The 18,262-nt window shown below is 40.1% G+C and overlaps 1 protein-coding gene across 1 annotated transcript in view; it reads right to left on the bottom strand.

Moving 5' to 3' along the window:
• Positions 1-17,126, bottom strand: part of arhgef25b (Rho guanine nucleotide exchange factor (GEF) 25b) — a gene marked incomplete at both ends in the record, with an annotated part of 30,240 nt that extends 13,114 nt beyond the window's left edge. The window contains 2 exons of the mRNA XM_083891966.1: positions 16,304-16,391; positions 17,046-17,126. Coding sequence (XP_083748092.1) covers positions 16,304-16,391; positions 17,046-17,126 — 169 coding nt within the window. The remainder of the gene's footprint in view (positions 1-16,303; positions 16,392-17,045) is intronic.
• Between the last annotated feature and the right edge of the window lie 1,136 nt (positions 17,127-18,262).

Raw genomic sequence — 18,262 nt, 5'->3', positions numbered from 1 at the left:
CTGAACCTACTGCTTCTAAATCATTATAAACACAAAAACAGGCCTGTTCTCAGGGGGAAGGACATCTTCAACCATAGCTTGACAACTTGGATTTGTTGCACACAGTTAAAATAAAACATCGTTCAACCAAAACCATGCTAAAAGTAATCAAAGATCGCACTGTTTATATCACTACACGTGTGTGGAATTAACAACAAGTTTGGTCACAAACTGATTTGACGTGAAACTGAAATTTGCATTTCACATGTGGTGCTTATTTATAATATGCACACATTAAGAAGGAAGCTCTTCAAAGCAACAGAATCACTACAATTCAACGACACATACCTGTAAAAGATAAGACTTAAAGCTGTAGTGTGTAACTTTCAATATGAACACATGCCCATTAGATTTAAACCGGTGTCTTATGACTCTTGCCGTGTTAAATTGGCATAGCTGTGCTTTGTTTTTATGTCTGTACAGAGTGGAGTGTTTTACATCGGTCTTTCCCAGTCCTGGTCCTCAGGGACTCACTGTCCTGCATGTTTTAGATGTTGCCCTGCTCAAACACACCCAACTGACCATTGGGAAACACTGTTTTACATCATGATTGATGGAGGGAAGGTGGAAGCACAACAGCTACATCAGTAAAGTGAGAGGACAGTAAAGTTAAGTTTAAAGACCTCAGTTCTCTGGAACATGAGTGAGGGAGTGAGACGCCTAAATGAATGCTGAAATGGTGAATGGTTAGAACAGGGGTGTCAAACATATGGCCCACGGGCCAGAACCGGCCCACTGGGGGGTCCAATCCGGCCTGCATGTTGAGTTTGTGAACTTTTCTTATGATAATAATGCGAAATCCTATACTTTTTAGATCCATTGTGGTCTGTAAGACGTTGTAATGCACATGTGCAAATGGTAAACGTCATAATATTGTTGAAATTGCACTTATTTTCCTGAAGAAATGTCAGGTTGTTCATAATGTGTTTTGTAAAAATGTAAAATGTAAAACACTGATGACCAAAAACGATACTTCAGTGTATTTAAAGGTGCAATATGTAATAAATCTAAAGCAACTGGCCATAAAATCCTCCTAATATGTCACAGAGACTCAGGAATAATGTTCATATAACAAACTGAACTCACCAACAACAACAGTACAGACAAAATATTTACATTAAAAAAAAATATTTTGCAGACTGCAAACATCAACTTTTGAAATTATGTTTTGGCATGTGGCGCCACCTACCGCCGTCTACCAATCATTGCAGTTAGTAGAGTCTCAGCTGCCGAGCAACCACGGGTTGCCAGTTACGTCAGAAAACCAAAACTAAAAGACCTTGGTATTTTGAATTTGAATGTAGTAACTATTTTTGGCCACATTCTTACATATGGCACCTTTAAAACAGAAAATTGGAAAAATTTCTTGTTGTGTATAAGTTATTATGGTATTGTTTACTGGTCCGGCCCACCAGCGCTCAAATTGCTCTGTATGTGGCCCCTGAATTATAATGAGTTTGACCCCCCTTTATTATATATAATATATATATATATTGTTTCAATCAACAACAAAATCTAACCATTTCTTCCCCTGAAAAATCAGCCCATTACTTTTTATATTGTACTCACAGACAGACAAGCTTGGAAGAAACAAATGATCTAATATCAAATTCTTGCTCAGTTCAATATCAAATAAGATTGTATTACTTTTATGCATTTATTTTATTAAAATGTAGATTTAAAAGGCTTCAAACTTGAATTAATTTTTTGTACTTTGTGACCCCAGGGCAGTTGCAGCTGAACTCTGAACTGACATCTTTCTACAAATCAGGCTGATGTGACACAGAAACTGACACCCTTTTTCCCACGACAGCTGGATCTTGTTTACCGCTTCACGGCTCTCCGTGGTGGAAAGTGGTACATAATCCTCAACCACACTGTTTTAATCAACCATCCTTACAATAATATTTCACCCCGTTCTGCTAAACGTAGCAAAAGTGGAATCTTTCAAGGGGCCCTGCTTTGACGTTCTGGATGCCTCCCAGAAGCCGCTGTTCCCTGTCAGCACATTTATGTAAGCTGTAATCATAATAACAAGCTTTCAAGAAGCCAGTGAAAATCTGGGTCAGCCATTTGCCAAAAACTGCCTGATACAGCCATTAAACAAGACCCCATAATGACAGTGAAAGACTGAGTGATGTGTTTTTCTTCCTGTCCCATTTCAACACTATGTTTAATGATTATATATTTACATATATATATAGAGCAGGAGCAGAGCAATCTGTTCACATATCACTAAAAAGATCAGTTGTTAACCTGTTGGATGATGGCACTCAAACAAAAGTCAGGGGGTCAGTATCAGGATTCATTCACTGTGTATATTGGATCGATCACAGGTTGTTAAAATTCTAATATGTTGGGATCACAGCTCTCTGTCCTGAGCAAGGTTTTTATAGTTAACAAAAAACTAACAAAATAACGAAAAATAAAATAAAAATTTGTTAACTGAAAAATAAAAAAAACTGCTTTTCCAGTTATTATTATTAATTTATGTTGTTTGATTTATACCTGGCACAGAAACGGTCTACTTTCTTATATTTGGGTATTCAGGGATGGTTGTTCATGTGTCCTCATCATCTTTTTGCTGGGTTTTTATGATACAATACTTACTATGACCTTCTTGAATGTTGCACCTGGCAAACAATCAAACAACTAAAACTAACATTAAAACAAAACAAATCTAAGCATTTAAAAATAATGCTTAAAAAAAATAAAAACTAGCAAACCCACTCTAAAAAACAATTAAAACTTGTGAAAAATCCAAAACTATTACCTATAACCTCCGTCCTGAGCTGCTGTCACTGATCGATCACTTCATCACTTGTCAGTAGTGTCAATTCTCATTCTTAGACATGTGTTTTAATACATTTAAACCCTTTCCTTTCATGCTGGAGTACCAATCATGTGACTGACTGGACCAGTATATGCACATCAGTAGTAGACAGTGCTCACTCCGATCGGAGCACTTATCGTCATTAGTCACAAAAATGTCTAATTTTAAGCGTCACCTCTTTCTCTGAACTAACCCACAGTCACTGTGATGTCCAGATTGCCGCTGAGCTCAGGGACCCAGCTCATGCTTGCTTGAGACACTTATGTTATTGTGTCATTTTCCCACAGCAAGCAGCTGGACCACCATCCGGACTGCGGGGGGTGTATGAGCAGATCATGCTTGCAAGCATGCATGCAGTTGCATCACCAACATCCAAGTTATATTTATCACCTTTGACTTCTGCAAAACTTCTATGAGTACAGGGAAAGTTTGAAGGGAAACGATTTCTGTCAGCATTTTCTCACTTCGGTGAGGTGGATTTGTGAGACTTGTTGTTTACTGTGTGACACAAATTGTCCTGTGTGTGTTAATGGATGGATGGATTAAGGTTGGGTTTGGATTTTTTTTCCAGACTGTCCATTGGCTCACAACTATGGAGCTCACAACTAACCTGATGGAAAAAGATGACAGCTGCACACAGGACCAAACATTAGTCAGGGCTCAGGCAACCTGACAATAATCCCTGACTGCAGCTCAAATACAAACAGCACCTTGTACAATACTGCAGCTCAACTGTTAAATCTAAGGATAGAAACAAATCCATTCTGAAATGGAGTCGATTTCACAGATTTCTCATTCATGACTTGAAAGCAAAGACATTGCTTAGATTATTAGAGTGGTACACTTCCTCCTCCAGTCTAGTCCACTACTTTTGAATGAAAACCTTCAAACATCATAATCTTTGTGACATGAATACAGTTAACTACATTATGAAACTAAACTGTTTTTTATATTGTATAATGTTGTTGTACTGCATTGCCTTTTCCATCTATGGTCCCAGCTCGCCTCGGCCCGGCACAGGTTGGTTTTCCACTACCAAAAAAAGGCCTGACTCAACATGAGTGGAGTCATCAATGCGCGGCTTCATGAAACCGCCATGACTTTGTGAAGTGAAGTCCAATTTATACTCCTGCGTAAAGTGCTCTATGTCGGTTACGGAGACCCCTCTACGTCGCTGGAGAGATTATCGGAGAGCCTCTCCGTCGTCTCCGACTGGATGAAATATTTTTTAAGTTTCCGTGACTCCATCAAGGGACAACGGAGACAGCAAGGGCTGCGATTGGTCCTCATCTGTCTCTGGGCGGAATCAACGGGCATGCGGTGGGTGTCCTGATGATTAATATGAGGTAGCACACGTCGTAGAAGTTTGCCAGCCGACATCCGGAAGTACCTGAAGTGGGTTTCTTCGTCCATGTCCCTCATCGGTCCAATAAGACTGTTAAATTGCCTGCCATCAGTCTCGGTACGTTTAGTGGACGTACATACCACCTCCGGACATGTCTCCTCAGTCTTTCACGTCTCCATTTTTGTAGAAAAAGTATCTGTGTTTCAATATTATTACATTATTATTCATCAACAACAACAGACGGACGCCATTGCTCACTGTAGCCAGAAGCACAACAACCTTGCGTAGCGAGCGATCCTACTGGTCGGGCGGGAAATTGCAGTGCGTATCCGGCACCACGATGGACAACTATGAGGGAACGAGGGGTCTCCATGGTTACGCAGTTGGATAACGCATTATGCAATTGTAGAAGTATAATGTGGACTGAAATACAGTGGCAGGGTTTCTGATGCAGCTCGTGGTCAGCAGTGCTGGATACACCAGACTCCTCTGTTAAATAATAATATAAAAGAGATTTTAGACATTTCCCTGGTAATTTTTTAAGACTAACTGAGTTCAGCATTGTTCGGCTTGATTCTTGTGTCGGACGTCTCTTCCTGTGATGGCACTCTGACCAATCAGTGGCCAGCAGTCTGGTGACGTCACACACAGTATCATCTCAGCTACTACTAAAAAAAGTACCTGGTACTATGCTAGTGGAAACGCAACTTAACCGTGCTATGCCGAGGGGAGCCGGTGGAAACATGCCATAGGAGGTGCTTATCTGGCTTTGACAGACAATCATGCCGCTTCCATGACCTACTTTACATCATTGTCTCCGTCTCTCACCCTCTCTAGGACACAGTTGAGTACATTTCCCTCCAATCGACTCCATAGATGGTCAAAGCAGGAACTACTGAGATGCTGCATTAAATAGCAGGATGATGCATCACCATGTTGATTAAAGCTCTACACATGGAACATGTCAGGCCTTCAGCTTGGGCCACATGTGCATAGCAGCTGACTGTTGTTGCTTCATACCATGTGCTAACAGATGAAAACATGATAAGATCCAGTCATTCTGGGCTCGAAATGTCTGCTTCACTTCCTGTTGAAATACTGCCAAGAAAAGAAAAAAAAAACTTTTGCAGTGGACAATATATCAGGCACTGTCACAACATCCTCTGTATTCATTCAGTCATTAGAATGAGTGATGTACGGCGTTTTCAATCTGGAAGAGTGACAGATTAATAGAATTAAAGATTTGAAGAACACGTGTCAACTTGTTTGCTCAACGTCATGTACACAAGGCGGGTTAAAGGTACAGTGTGTAAGAAGGTGTAAGGTGGCCAGAAATGATTTCAACATCAACAAGAGCCTCGAGTTGTCCTTTAGCTGGTCACAGTTTTGAAGCTTCAAGTCAAAGTCGTGTAGGAGAACGAGCCACGCCATGTCCTTTCACATCATAAGTTTCTGATTTAAAACATGTAATGGACACTCTGGCTGTAAAAAAAAAGATATGGCCCTGCAAAATAGCAGCCTCCATAAAACAAGGTCCATGTCTTATTGTAAGGCTATAAACTACCCTATATTTATTGTTTTAATCGTCTTATACACAGAGCCACATGGTGGCGTGATGTAGTGCTGTTGTTGTTGTTGTTGTTGGGCTTTTTGCTGCAACAAAGGTCTTTCTGCATGGAGTCTGCATTATAAGTTGTTATTTCAACTGGAGACAGTGCTACAGATGTAACACCATGTAGATTTAACATGAGACCAAATCTATACAGCCTTATTCAAGGTTTTAAGAAAAGGTGAAAAGACCAAAAACAAAGAATTGAGTAAATTATTGTTTATTTCTTGTGTTGTATTTTGCGTATTAATTGGATATCATTTTGAATATTTGATGATGTATATTGTACTCCCTTTTATCTTCACAACTTAGTTCAGCGACACTAGTTATCTTAAATATTTGTGATGCAGTGCTATATTGTGTTCATATATTTTTACTAAAACTACATCAAAAACATCAAAATTGTGTTCAAAATTCAAAATCAAACTTCCCACGCATGCATGGGTTTTCTCCAGGTTCTCCGGTTTCCTACACTGGACCTTTAAACTTAAACTTCCACATTTAAAGGCGATTCAGTGAAAAAATCTATACCAGAAAACCAAGGCATTTATAAGTGCATCCCATCATCTGTATATTATCATTATATAAATGCATTCTATATTAATATCCAAGTTATTAATGTGTTTGGATCAGAGCGGTGACCGTTAGGAGTGACCTACACCATTGTTAGGTGTGAGCTGTTTGTGTCAGTAAACAAAGACAACAATGATTATGAGTAATATCCCTTTAATATCACGTGTGCCTCCATACTGCCTGTTGACAACTGACCCAGTTTCTACAAAGTCGGTGGTCGTGCACTCCTCACGCCACCACTTCCTTTTTCCCACAGCCCTGCAGACTGCCGATGTGGGCTCTCGCTTGTACGCAGTGTTCATTTGTCTGTTTTTGTCCCACGCCCAAAAAATGTCTCAGTCAGTAGCAGCTCCTGTCAGTGAAGATCCAAACTGAACATGATGAAACATGGTTTTGTTTCGCTGCACGACAGTGCAAACCTACGATGATGATATCAACATTTAGTGACTGAACCTTAAATCTGCTTCCTGCTGTTAGCCACTTCAGGGCAGCACAAAAACTGTTATATAACAATTATACTAATACATTATTAGAGCCTGAGCATGAATGGCAGGGGGCCGGGCTCCTGCCATGAATTTGTATGAGGAACCTATTTTTATCCTTCAGATTATTATTATTATATCTCTGGCTTTATGGTCATTTTTGAGGGCATTAACATGCCCTCAAAAATGTCAGGTCTGGTGAAAATGCAATCTTGACAAAACCTGTGCGTTGCTCAAGGGCTCTAAAGCGCCCTCTTAGGTGAAAATTGAGTTCTATCGAATTTCCGGAATCTTGGTGGGTAGATTTTATAGACCAAGATGAACAAAAAAGTTGACCGTATCCATGGCCTCAACGCAAGAGGAAGTCGGCCATTTTGAGTCCGTTTGTCGTACCAAGATAAAAAAAAAATGTGCCAATTGGTAGACACATTAAAGGCGAAAAGTTGACAAAAGGTTTTGCGGATTCAAAAGGATGTGGCCATGGCAGCCATCTGCGTTTTGGCGAATTCTGACAATTCGCCACAAAACTGGGTGCCCTATAACTTCGCAGTACACTGAGCGATTGCCTCAAAACATCATATGTGACAGAACAGACTGACCCTGAATACGTATACAATATTATTACTATTCCGTGGCTTTGCAGTCATTTTGGAGGGAATTATCGAATGCAAGTGAAGACTGTTGAGTGAGGGAGACAGGTCAGGGAACTGCTGCACTCTGCAACTTCAGTGGGGGACACTTGCGTGGGGATGTAAGGGCCCTATGATGACATTACAGTGAGTTTAATAAATTTGAAGCCATGTGACTGATCAAATATTCACCTCTTTTTTCTATTCTGCTCTGCCAGTTGCTAAATCGGTCAGCTGTGTTTTTCAGTTACAGATGAAAAAACTTTCTGCTGCAGCTGTAAATGATTGTGGCGAGACTCGACCAAAAGAGTCGAGTTATAAAACCAGAGCCATGAGCTGAAAAACCCAGAGAAGTACGGAGCGCAACGGGGCCTTAGTCTGAAATGAAACCCACCATTACTGAAATGTAGAGCATGCACGATGACATATTTATGAGCTGTGCAACTGCAACGCTAAGACTTGAATAAATGCTGATGGAGTGAGGCGAGCCATGACAGAGATGATTGAGAGGAAGTGAAGAACTAAAATGATAATGATTTCATCACCAAATGACCGATATACTTATATGTTTGTATATGTGTTATCTTACTCTAAATTGTTATAGCTTTTTAATATAAGCCTTTTGTGTCCATCATCTTACGCTGTTGTTTCTAAGGCAGCCCAAACAAACATGCATTTACTACACAAATGAAGAATGGCTCCATCCACATTAACCTCATGCATAAACAAACAAAGCAGAAGGAAGGAAATGGCAGAGACCTATGTGAATGAAAGAGAGGAGACATGTGACAGAGTGTTTACAAATGCACATTAAGGATGTAAACACTGGAGAATGACATGGAGTGTGTGGAGGAGTTTGTTGCACTTTGCAGACTCACCATTTGTTGTCACTTATTCTGACACACTGTACATTCAATACATTGTGTGAAACACCCAGAATTGAGTAGCAGGATATTATGGCTGTGAGCTGTGCTTGCTGAACACTTATGCAGTGTGAGATTATATCTAACTGATGAAGAACAATGATTTTAAGAGCCAGTGTGTAAGAATTTGTGACATCTATTGGTGAGACTGTAGATTAGAAAGAACCTGAGAACCTTCACCTGGCAGGCGGGTTGTGGGCTGTCCAAGATATGTAGCTCCACATTGTATCGGTGCAAAAAAATTACCAACAATATAGAATGTAACACAACGGACAACAATAGAGGACATCGAGCAGCTGGTCGGTTTGTGGCTGTTTGTCTCAATAAGATTTCAAGCTTTACTTGAAACACCAGTCGCAGGGGAGTGACTATTTTCATTTTTTGCCCCAATCAGCTGACTGTCGTGAGTGTTGCCAGTCTAGCTCCACCTGTACCGTACCATTACTCTACTACCCCAAAGGAAGGGTACCAAAACATGGAACAGTTGGGGCCAGTTGTTTTATTACTATTCGTACGGCAAAAAAATGGTACCATATCAAACCGAACCGCTCCACACTCAAAATTCACCACATCCTCCCGCGACTGAGTCTGGGAAGTGCAGTGGCCTTCACCTACAGGGGCTCAGCAATTCTTCTTCGTTTGCACAGCAACTGCTGCTTCAAAATGCAAAATGACAGCTCTGGCTGGTTTGTTTGTTTGGGCTGCAGTAGATACATGGCAGTGCAAGATGGTGGCCTCCATGAAGCAAGGCCCTTGCATTAAGTACATTTCAGAGGCTTAATATAGGCCTATAAAAACTGAACAATACTCATTTTAAAGTTACCTTACATTTGGAAACATACTTATGGGTAGTATAGTCATTAGGGCCCTATGAAATCTGTTTTATTTTTTTCCAAATTCCGTTTTAATTTTTTAGAATTCCGTTTTTTCCATTTTCATTTTTTTTTTATTCCGTTTTTTACCTTTTATACTTTACCACCATAGAGTGTGAGCTTTTTGTGTCAGTGAATAAAATGTCCATTGAAATGCAACTTTCTTCTTGAAACAGTGGATTCAAGAAGACATTTCTCAGTTGTTCAATTGTTTTCACTTAAGTTAAATCCTAACTAAGTAAATGCTAGTGAATCTTAAAATAAGCCATGCTGGTCACATTTAAAAGTAAAATAATTAACATAAATAAAAAAGTGGTAGTGCCCCCCCAGATGAGCCGATGCCTTTAGTCAACTGCTCAAAGAGAGAGACATAGTGATATAGTTTGTCAATAAATCTATTTATTGATAAATTTATTGATAAATTTATTGACATGCTTTATAAATAAATCCTCCCAAATGTTACACACTGGGCCTTTAATGCAAATCAACTTTAATGATGTCTCCAACATTAAAGCAGAAAACCCACACTATAAACTAATACAAAAGAGCAGAGTAAAGGTAATGTTCCGTCTACTGCATACAGTATGTAGGTGCTCCGTGTACTAAACTAAGCTTGTTAGTCACCATGTTTACTTCTTCACATACTGGCAGTGATGACCTCACACACACTGGAGGGCTCATGGATTATTAGTCATGACAGTTTCTGAGCCAGAGTGATGTTTGGTTATTGAGACAGTGAGAATGCTGGCAGAGCTTCTGCGTAGAACTCTAAGCAAGTTTTCCAAACATACTTTATCTGGAGGTGTTTCTGTCCTTAAGAAAAAGACGTTGGACATTGAAATGAAACAAAAGACACAAAGCTGACAAACGAGGATGTTATAATAAGAAAGACTTCCAGGAAGGAATGAGGAACATTAAGTCAGATGGAAGAAAAACCTTTTTGTCAACAAGGGTGAGAAATGAAGCATCTCAACTCAAGCCTGTTGTTATTTTCACATTTCATACGTCTATTTCAAGTGTGTGTGAGAGCAGAGGAGCTCAGAGAGAAACTGCTCTGTAATCACTCCACCAGCAACTGGAACAACAGAGGATTTAAGGGTTGGGCAGTAAGGGGACATATTTGTGTGTGTGTGTTTGAACATGTTTATGTGTTTATGATTTTTTTTTTTTTTTTTTAAGGAAAAAGGTTCTCAGTTATCCAGACATTTCACCTTTTTACAGGGATGGACGGATGAGAGGTGGAAAGTCTTCAGCAAGTCCAGCTGCAAAAAGACCAGGGTTCACAACCCGGTCTGAACAAATTGCCCATGTGTGCATGGGTTTTCTCCGGGTTCTCCAGCTTCTTCTCACAGTCCGAAAACATTCAGAGGTTAATTGGACACTCTTAACTGACCATAGGTGTGAGAGTGAATAGTTGTTTGTCTCTATTGGTGTCCAGAGCGTACCCCGCCTTTCACCCTACGTCAGCAGGGATCGGCACCAGCAATCCATGTGACACTCACGTGGAGGATAAAGCGATAGATGTCTTTTATATTTATATCGGGATTTGGGTCAGCTCCACGGAGGCCACCATGGACATGTTTTTTGGTGGATCAAATGGCTCAAACTAATGCCATGTTTCCATCATGGTATGGATCAGTTTGGTACAGGTTTGACAACAGTAACGCCCTGGGTCAGGCTTGCATGTCGACTGAGAACAGTACAGTTTACTTGGTAGGTCAGGTGTAGGTTGTGCCCAATGGCCGCGTCAGTGAGTTACATAGTGCGACGTCCTACCAGCATACGTGACACAGCAGAAAACAAACATGCTTTGTTTGTGGCTGTTTGTCTCCACAAAACATCAAACTGTATTAGAATAGAATGCAGGTGTTGACCACAGTCGCAAGTAAGTTACGTTCTGTTGACTAATCAGACTATTGAGGGTGGAGCTGGACTGGAAAGTACCATTCTTACTCTGGTACTCTAAGGGAAGGCTGGCAAAAATGGAATGTCTGGTGCTGGTTATTTTGGTACTATTCTGAAAAAATACATACTAAACCAAACTGTTCCACTCAGCAGAAACATAAACATTAAACACCTTCTACGTTTTGATGCTAACTGATGGCTATATAGGGTCTCCAACACATTTCAAATGAGGTGAGGGCTATTCAGCTGCAACATGAAACTTTACCAAAGGTGTGGAATATTACACACTTTACCTTCAAACAAACAAATTAAAGTTTTGTCAGGACAGAGTCACTGACTTCCATGGTTCAACAGCATGGTTTCAGAGACACTGCAGAGATCCAATAGTGAATCTATCACTCACTAGTTGCTCGTGTTGCACCTGAATCACAAATCCTTCAAAGACACAGTGAAGTTTTACTGTGGATGAAAGCTGCTGATAATTTGTGAACATACAGTACAGACCAAAAGTTTGGACACACCTTTTCATTCAAAGAGTTTTCTTTATTTTCATGACTATGAAAGTTGTAGATTCACACTGAAGGCATCACAACTATGAATTAACACATGTGGAATTATATACTTAACAAAAAAGTGTGAAACAACTGAAAATACGCCTTATATTCTAGGTTCTTCAAAGTAGCCACCTTTTGCTTTGAATACTGCTTCGCACACTCTTGGCATTCTCTTGATGAGCTTCAACAGGTAGTCACCTGAAATGGTCTTCCAACAGTCTTGAAGGAGTTCCCAGAGATGCTTAGCACTTGTTGGCCCTTTTGCCTTCACTCTGCGGTCCAGCTCACCCCAAACCATGTCAATTGGGTTCAGGTCCGGTGACTGTGGAGGCCAGGTCATCTGGCGCAGCACCCCATCACTCTCCTTCTTGGTCAAATAGCCCTTACACAGCCTGGAGGTGTGTTTAGGGTCATTGTCCTGTTGAAAACGGTCCAACTAAACGCAAACCGGATGGAATAGCATGCCGCTGCAAGATGCTGTGGTAGCCATGCTGGTTCAGTATACTTTCAATTTTGAATAAATCCCCAACAGTGTCACCAGCAAAGCAACCCCACACCATCACACCTCCTCCTCCATGCTTCACATGGGAACCAGGCATGTAGAGTCCATCCTTTCACCTTTTCTGCTTCGCACAAAGACACGGTGGTTGGAACCAAAGATCTCAAATTTGGATTCATCAGACCAAAGCACAGATTTCCACTGGTCTGATGTCCACTCCTTGTGTTCTTTAGCCCAAACAAGTCTCTTCTGCTTGTTGCCTGTCCTTAGCAGTGGTTTCCTAGCAGCTATTCTACCATGAAGGCCTGATTCACACAGTCTCCTCTGAACAGTTGTTCTAGAGATGTGTCTGCTGCTAGAACTCTGTGTGGCATTGACCTGGTCTCTAATCTGAGCTGCTGTTAACCTGCGATTTCTGAGGCTGGTGACTCGGATGAACTTATCCTCCGCAGCAGAGGTGACTCTTGGTCTTCCTTTCCTGGCGCAGTCCTCATTTGAGCCAGTTTCTTTGTAGCGCTTGATGGTTTTTGCAACTGCACTTGGGGACACTTTCAAAGTTTTCCCAATTTTTCGGACTGACTGACCTTCATTTCTTAAAGTAATGATGGCCACTCATTTTTCTTTACTTAGCTGTTTTTTTCTTGCCATAATACACATTCTAACAGTCTATTCTGTAGGACTATCAGCTGTGTATCCACCTGACTTCTGGGGTGGTCCCCACCCCATTTATAAGGCAAGAAATCCCACTTATTAAACCTGACAGGGCAAACCTGTGAAGTGAAAACCATTTCAGGTGACTACCTCTTGAAGCTCATCAAGAGAATGCAGAGAGTGTGCAAAGCAGTAATCCGAGCAAAAGGTGGCTACTTTGAAGAAAGTAGAATATAAGGCGTATTTTCAGTTGTTTTACAATTTTTTGTTAAGTACATATTTCCACATGTGTTAATTCATAGTTTTTATGCCTTCAGTGTGAATCTACAATGTCAATAGTCATGAAAATAAAGGAAACTCATTGAATGAGAAGGTGTGTCCAAACTTTTGGTCTGTACTGTATATCTCTACCATGTCTTCAGGTGAATAAATTAATTAATTTTGGTATGCGGAGGAAAATTATCAATATTATTGAATCGAAATACTAATCAAATTGGCACCAAACCAGTGATGAAGACAAAGGCACATCAACCAGCCCTAAAAACCTGGTAATATCATCTTATTGATATAGTATTCACAAGTAGCTTGTGTATAAAAACAAAAAGAATATATAACATATAACAATATAATCTTTAAAATGTGGTTATTATCAATTTTAATTCTCAAACATTTCCATGTGAATGTTTTTACACTGATAGTAAGCTATGACTGTTATATTATCTTCTAATTATAACAATATTACTATCGTTATTAGCAAGCTGGATATAACATTTTATATCAGATGATATTAACATTATATTTCCTGATTATTGTGAAACTATTACCCCGTTACTATCATACTATTGCCATCTTGCTACTGTACTGTGTTCAGTGTCGTTTGCCTGGATGTTATGTGACCGAGGCAGTTTCTAGTAGTTGTGTGAATTAATATAGGGATACTTCGACTTTGCAAGGTCATGTGTAAGCCGTCATCAACATCTTTGGGAAGTCAAATTAAAGCCTAAAATACTGAATATGTCATGAGTTAAAAGAAGAACATTGCTCAGTCAGACGACCTCCTCCTGAGAAGCCGAGCATCTACGTACCTCTGACACGGACCATGCAGCAACCACATTTGCTGAGCAGTTTTCTGAACAGGTGCTGACACCCACACCCACGCTGGTGGTGACCTCCTCTCATGATGAGCCGCTCCTCCTGCTCGATCCAAGACTATCAGACGCAGACATGGTGCTGAGAGGACTCATACATAAGAGCATGTGTACACACACTATTCCTGTGATAATCTCCAGATGACATGAGCGTGCACAAGTGTGCAGAGAGCTCCACAGTCATAGTCCAAATCTGAGCAGGAACTCCTGAGACTGAAATGCTGCCTCTATCCCATGATTCGAAAGACAAGAAGCGGCAGAAAACCAGGAGAGGTCGATCAGTCCTCTCCTCCACTCCTGAGCCTCTTTGAGTGGTCAGAGAGTGGGTGAAGATTAGGAGAGGAGAGACCAAAAGTAAGTGAGGGAGGGAAGGACAGAGAGACGGGGGGAGGAGGAGCTGAGATAACGGACTGAACAGTGAACATGCCGCGCTGCTGTGCCAGCATCTGTTTCCTAGTCCCACCTCCTCTCACATCACCCTCCTCCCTCTGCCGTTTCCCCTCCCCTCCATCTTCACACATCCCTCCTCAGCTTCACTTCTCTCATCTCTATAGATTATCTCTCCATTCTGTGTTTCTTCATTCTCTGCCAAGTTGCCAACATTTCTCTATTTACATAGATAGATAATATGTGGTGCTTTGCTGACAATTATTTCACAGATGATTGAGAAACAAAGAAAACATCCAAGTAGAATTCATTTACAGACTAATTGAAGTTGCTAGTTAAAGTTACCTGGAAGTATTTGCTTGATGAAATAGGTTTAAATCAAAAAGTATCATTAGCAAGTGAAACAAATGATCCTTCTTTGTTGTAACAATAATATAAAGTAGAGTTTACTTTAAAAAAGAGTCAGAGTTCCCCAAAGAAGAATCCTACCGACTTCTCTCGACCCCTGACTTCTCATTATCATGAAAAACCACGTGTACAAAATGGGTCAGAACTACATTTTGTACAGATCTTCATCCTCAGAGGAAGAATGGTCAACTTTGGCTCTCTTGCGACTGGATGTTTATGTTTTTGTGAGAAATGTCTCAAGCAACTCTGGATGTATCATTGTGCAGTTTGATAAACACAGTCATGTCTTCACAATCATTGACTGCAAGACTTTGTTTTTCCATGTAGTGCCACCTCCAGGTCAAAATGACAAATACTAGCAGAAAAAAAATGGATATTCATTACATGCCAGGATTCCATCAAGAGGGGTCAAGATATGAGTGTGAGGACAAATACCAGGACAAATACAAATCCTCCTCTGTATATACGTGTGTATACAACCAATCTAAGTGTACACTTTTTACCTAAAGGGGTAAAAAGAGCAGAGCATTTACACCACCACAGACACCAAGGCATTTCCTCTGCTGCAGACAAACTGACATGTAGAAATATTAAACACACACACACATACACACATCAAACTGAGCTGACAGGATTGAGGCAAGCCTGATTTAATTTCTAAGCAAAGATTAAGTATTCATGACTGGATGATCTGAGCACAGCTGTCCAGGCTCGTGGCAGCTGGTAGTGTGGAGATTTATTCATAAACTCATTCGAACCAAACATGGACAGAGTGAGTTAAGAAAGGGAGGGGGGGGGAAGAGGGACAGTTTTGTCTCCAATACGGCTGTTGTTCCTATGTGTGTTTCACAATTGCACTCAAACACACACAGATAAGTATGCAGCTGTGTCACAGGTTGACCAACAAAAACTGGGGAAATTCAATCCACCACAGGCAGATTACAGCCATAAAAATATCAAAATGCTCCTGCTCGTTTGGCTGTCAAGTTAAGCTTTTAAAAAACGCTGCTAAATTGATGATCTCTGTGAGCTGAAAAGCACTGATCCCTCCACAATGTGGGATTATTTCAGCGCATGTATCTTTGTGTGTGTGTGTGTGTGTGTGTGTGTGTGTGTGTGTGTGTGTGTGTGTGTGTGTGTGTGTGTGTGTGTGTGTGTGTGTGTGTGTGTGTGTGTGTGTGTGTGTGTGTGTGTGTGTGTGTGTGTCTAATTAGTATTTTTTTAGAAAGAGTCACTATCAGCGAAGATGTTGCTGTACATCTTAAATATATATTATAATTGTGTTGTGCCAAGTGCATCGATTAAAGTCAAATCTGTGATGTGGAAACTGCTCTTCCTCTCTGTGAAACAGCTCTGTGATAGTCACATAAGTCACAGCAGAAAATTCATTCATTTTTAAGTCACAGACGGCTTTAGTACTGCAGATATACCCAGTACGTGCGTTACCTTTGCATCCTGCAGGCACACTGGATTTCCTGTGCCATTTGAACTGTGTCCTGGTGTCCTGATTGTTTTCATCAGACAACAGCTTCTCCTGACCGGTGACTGGCGTCTAAACACAAAAGACCAACATAAGTAAGGAGGTGAAGTTAAAACAAGCATGTTTAAGTTAACTTAAGGGGTAAAACAATTAAATCTTTATCAAAATCACTTTTCTTTTCAATTTTCTATTTGTATTTCAAGGTGTATGTGTAGAATAGGGTTCAAGGCTTTTAAAAAACAAACAGCAGAAAAAGTGAAGAGTTAATTGTACCACTTCACTCTGTTCTACCTTTCTCTCTCTCTGCTCTTTTCTCTTTCTATTTTTGCTTCGGCCTAAGCAGTTTCTTATCTTATCTGAGGAATTTCTCTGACAGGACTAAACTGAGCAGTAGACAGAAAAACCTTGGGTCAAAGAAGACAAATACTAACGAGTCAGTGAGGTTTATGTCATCTGTTTATTTTTCAGGTAATTGTCATTTAAATTTAAGGAAAAGTCTGAGCTGAAATGTCCACATGAATGAAGGTAAGTTAGTCAATTAAGTTTAGAGGATATGTTGAAAAAGGTCTTGCAGTGTGTTCAGCTCTGATGGATTTGTATAAAAATTTTTAGATTTATACTTAAACTGAATGAAAACAGTAAACCTTACATAAATACTTAATCTGGCACCGCCAAACAAAAATACACTGTATTCTTTCACAGAATCACAGAAACATAGACACTCACTTTATCCACCCTGTATCCCAGAAGCTGTTCAGTCCTGCCTTGCACTTTGGCCAAAGACTTCATTTTGCACCTCTCCCTTTTCTGGTCCACTTGATTTTGTCCTTACGTCCTTTTTCGTCAACTTAAAGTCATTAAAGTCTGTCTCAATTCCTCTTTCCTCATTCAAGCGTCTATGTCCAATGTCTTAATTTTCATTCGATATAAAAAAAATAAAAATAAAAAGGCTTCAGAGAAACTATGCTACCCTCTCTTCACGTCCAACTGAAGCACAAAAGGAGACAGTTTATACTTTGCACTAGAGACTTATCACCTCTGGGCAGATGAGGACAGCTGGACAATTGCAGTGTCATCTGTCTTTCAGCCTGTCTGTGTTAGACAATGTGAGGGACAGGTCCAGTCACGTCTCATATATGCTTCGGTCAGTCTGTGACCATTCCCAAAACAGGAGTCTCTACTAACTTATTATTACAGGGTAGACTCAGCTGTATTTGCTATACAATTGTCCTTATTGTGTCTTGTTTTATTTCATTTAGATTTAAATGATAACTTTGGTCTCAGTTTCTACATTTTATACAAGACTCAGTCAATATAGTGACATTTTTGTAAATGTATAAAACATAAGACACATATGGATTACGTTTATAAAGGCTGAAGTCAGAGATTAGAGCCTGAGATCACTGTGAGAGATCCCCATCCTGTGGTAAATGTGAGAAATGCCTTCGCTCAGCCTCCACTACAGCCTTCAAGTTGTGCTGTGTATAGTTTAGAGCAGGGGTCACCAACCTTTTTGAGATGAGAGCTACCTTAAGGGTAAAGAATAATATGGAGGGCTACCACATTAACATTTTTTTTTTGTTTACCATTTAGCACACCACCAAACAACATTTTTTTTAAATGATACTCTGTAGCCTATATTAACAATTTAGTCATTCTTATTGAAGTGTCTTGAATATAAAACAAATAAATACAAAGAAAAAAATAATTAACCACTTCTTCCCTGACCCTCTTTTTGGAGTCCCTGCTCGAAAATGACATGCCCAAACTAAATAGAGTAAACCTCTGCAGTTACGGTTTATACTATGCGGATTATCTTGGTATCAAAATGAAGATAACACTTGTGAGATTCCACCAGGTGTAAGTTTCACTGTAGATGCCACTGTGTCAGAGTAAATGTACATGGAACACAGCATAAAATGTGA

This window comes from Microchirus variegatus, assembly GCF_963457635.1.
Source record: "Microchirus variegatus genome assembly, chromosome: 7".
Taxonomy (NCBI): domain Eukaryota; kingdom Metazoa; phylum Chordata; class Actinopteri; order Pleuronectiformes; family Soleidae; genus Microchirus; species Microchirus variegatus.
This window is presented reverse-complemented; position numbering and strand designations above follow the sequence as displayed.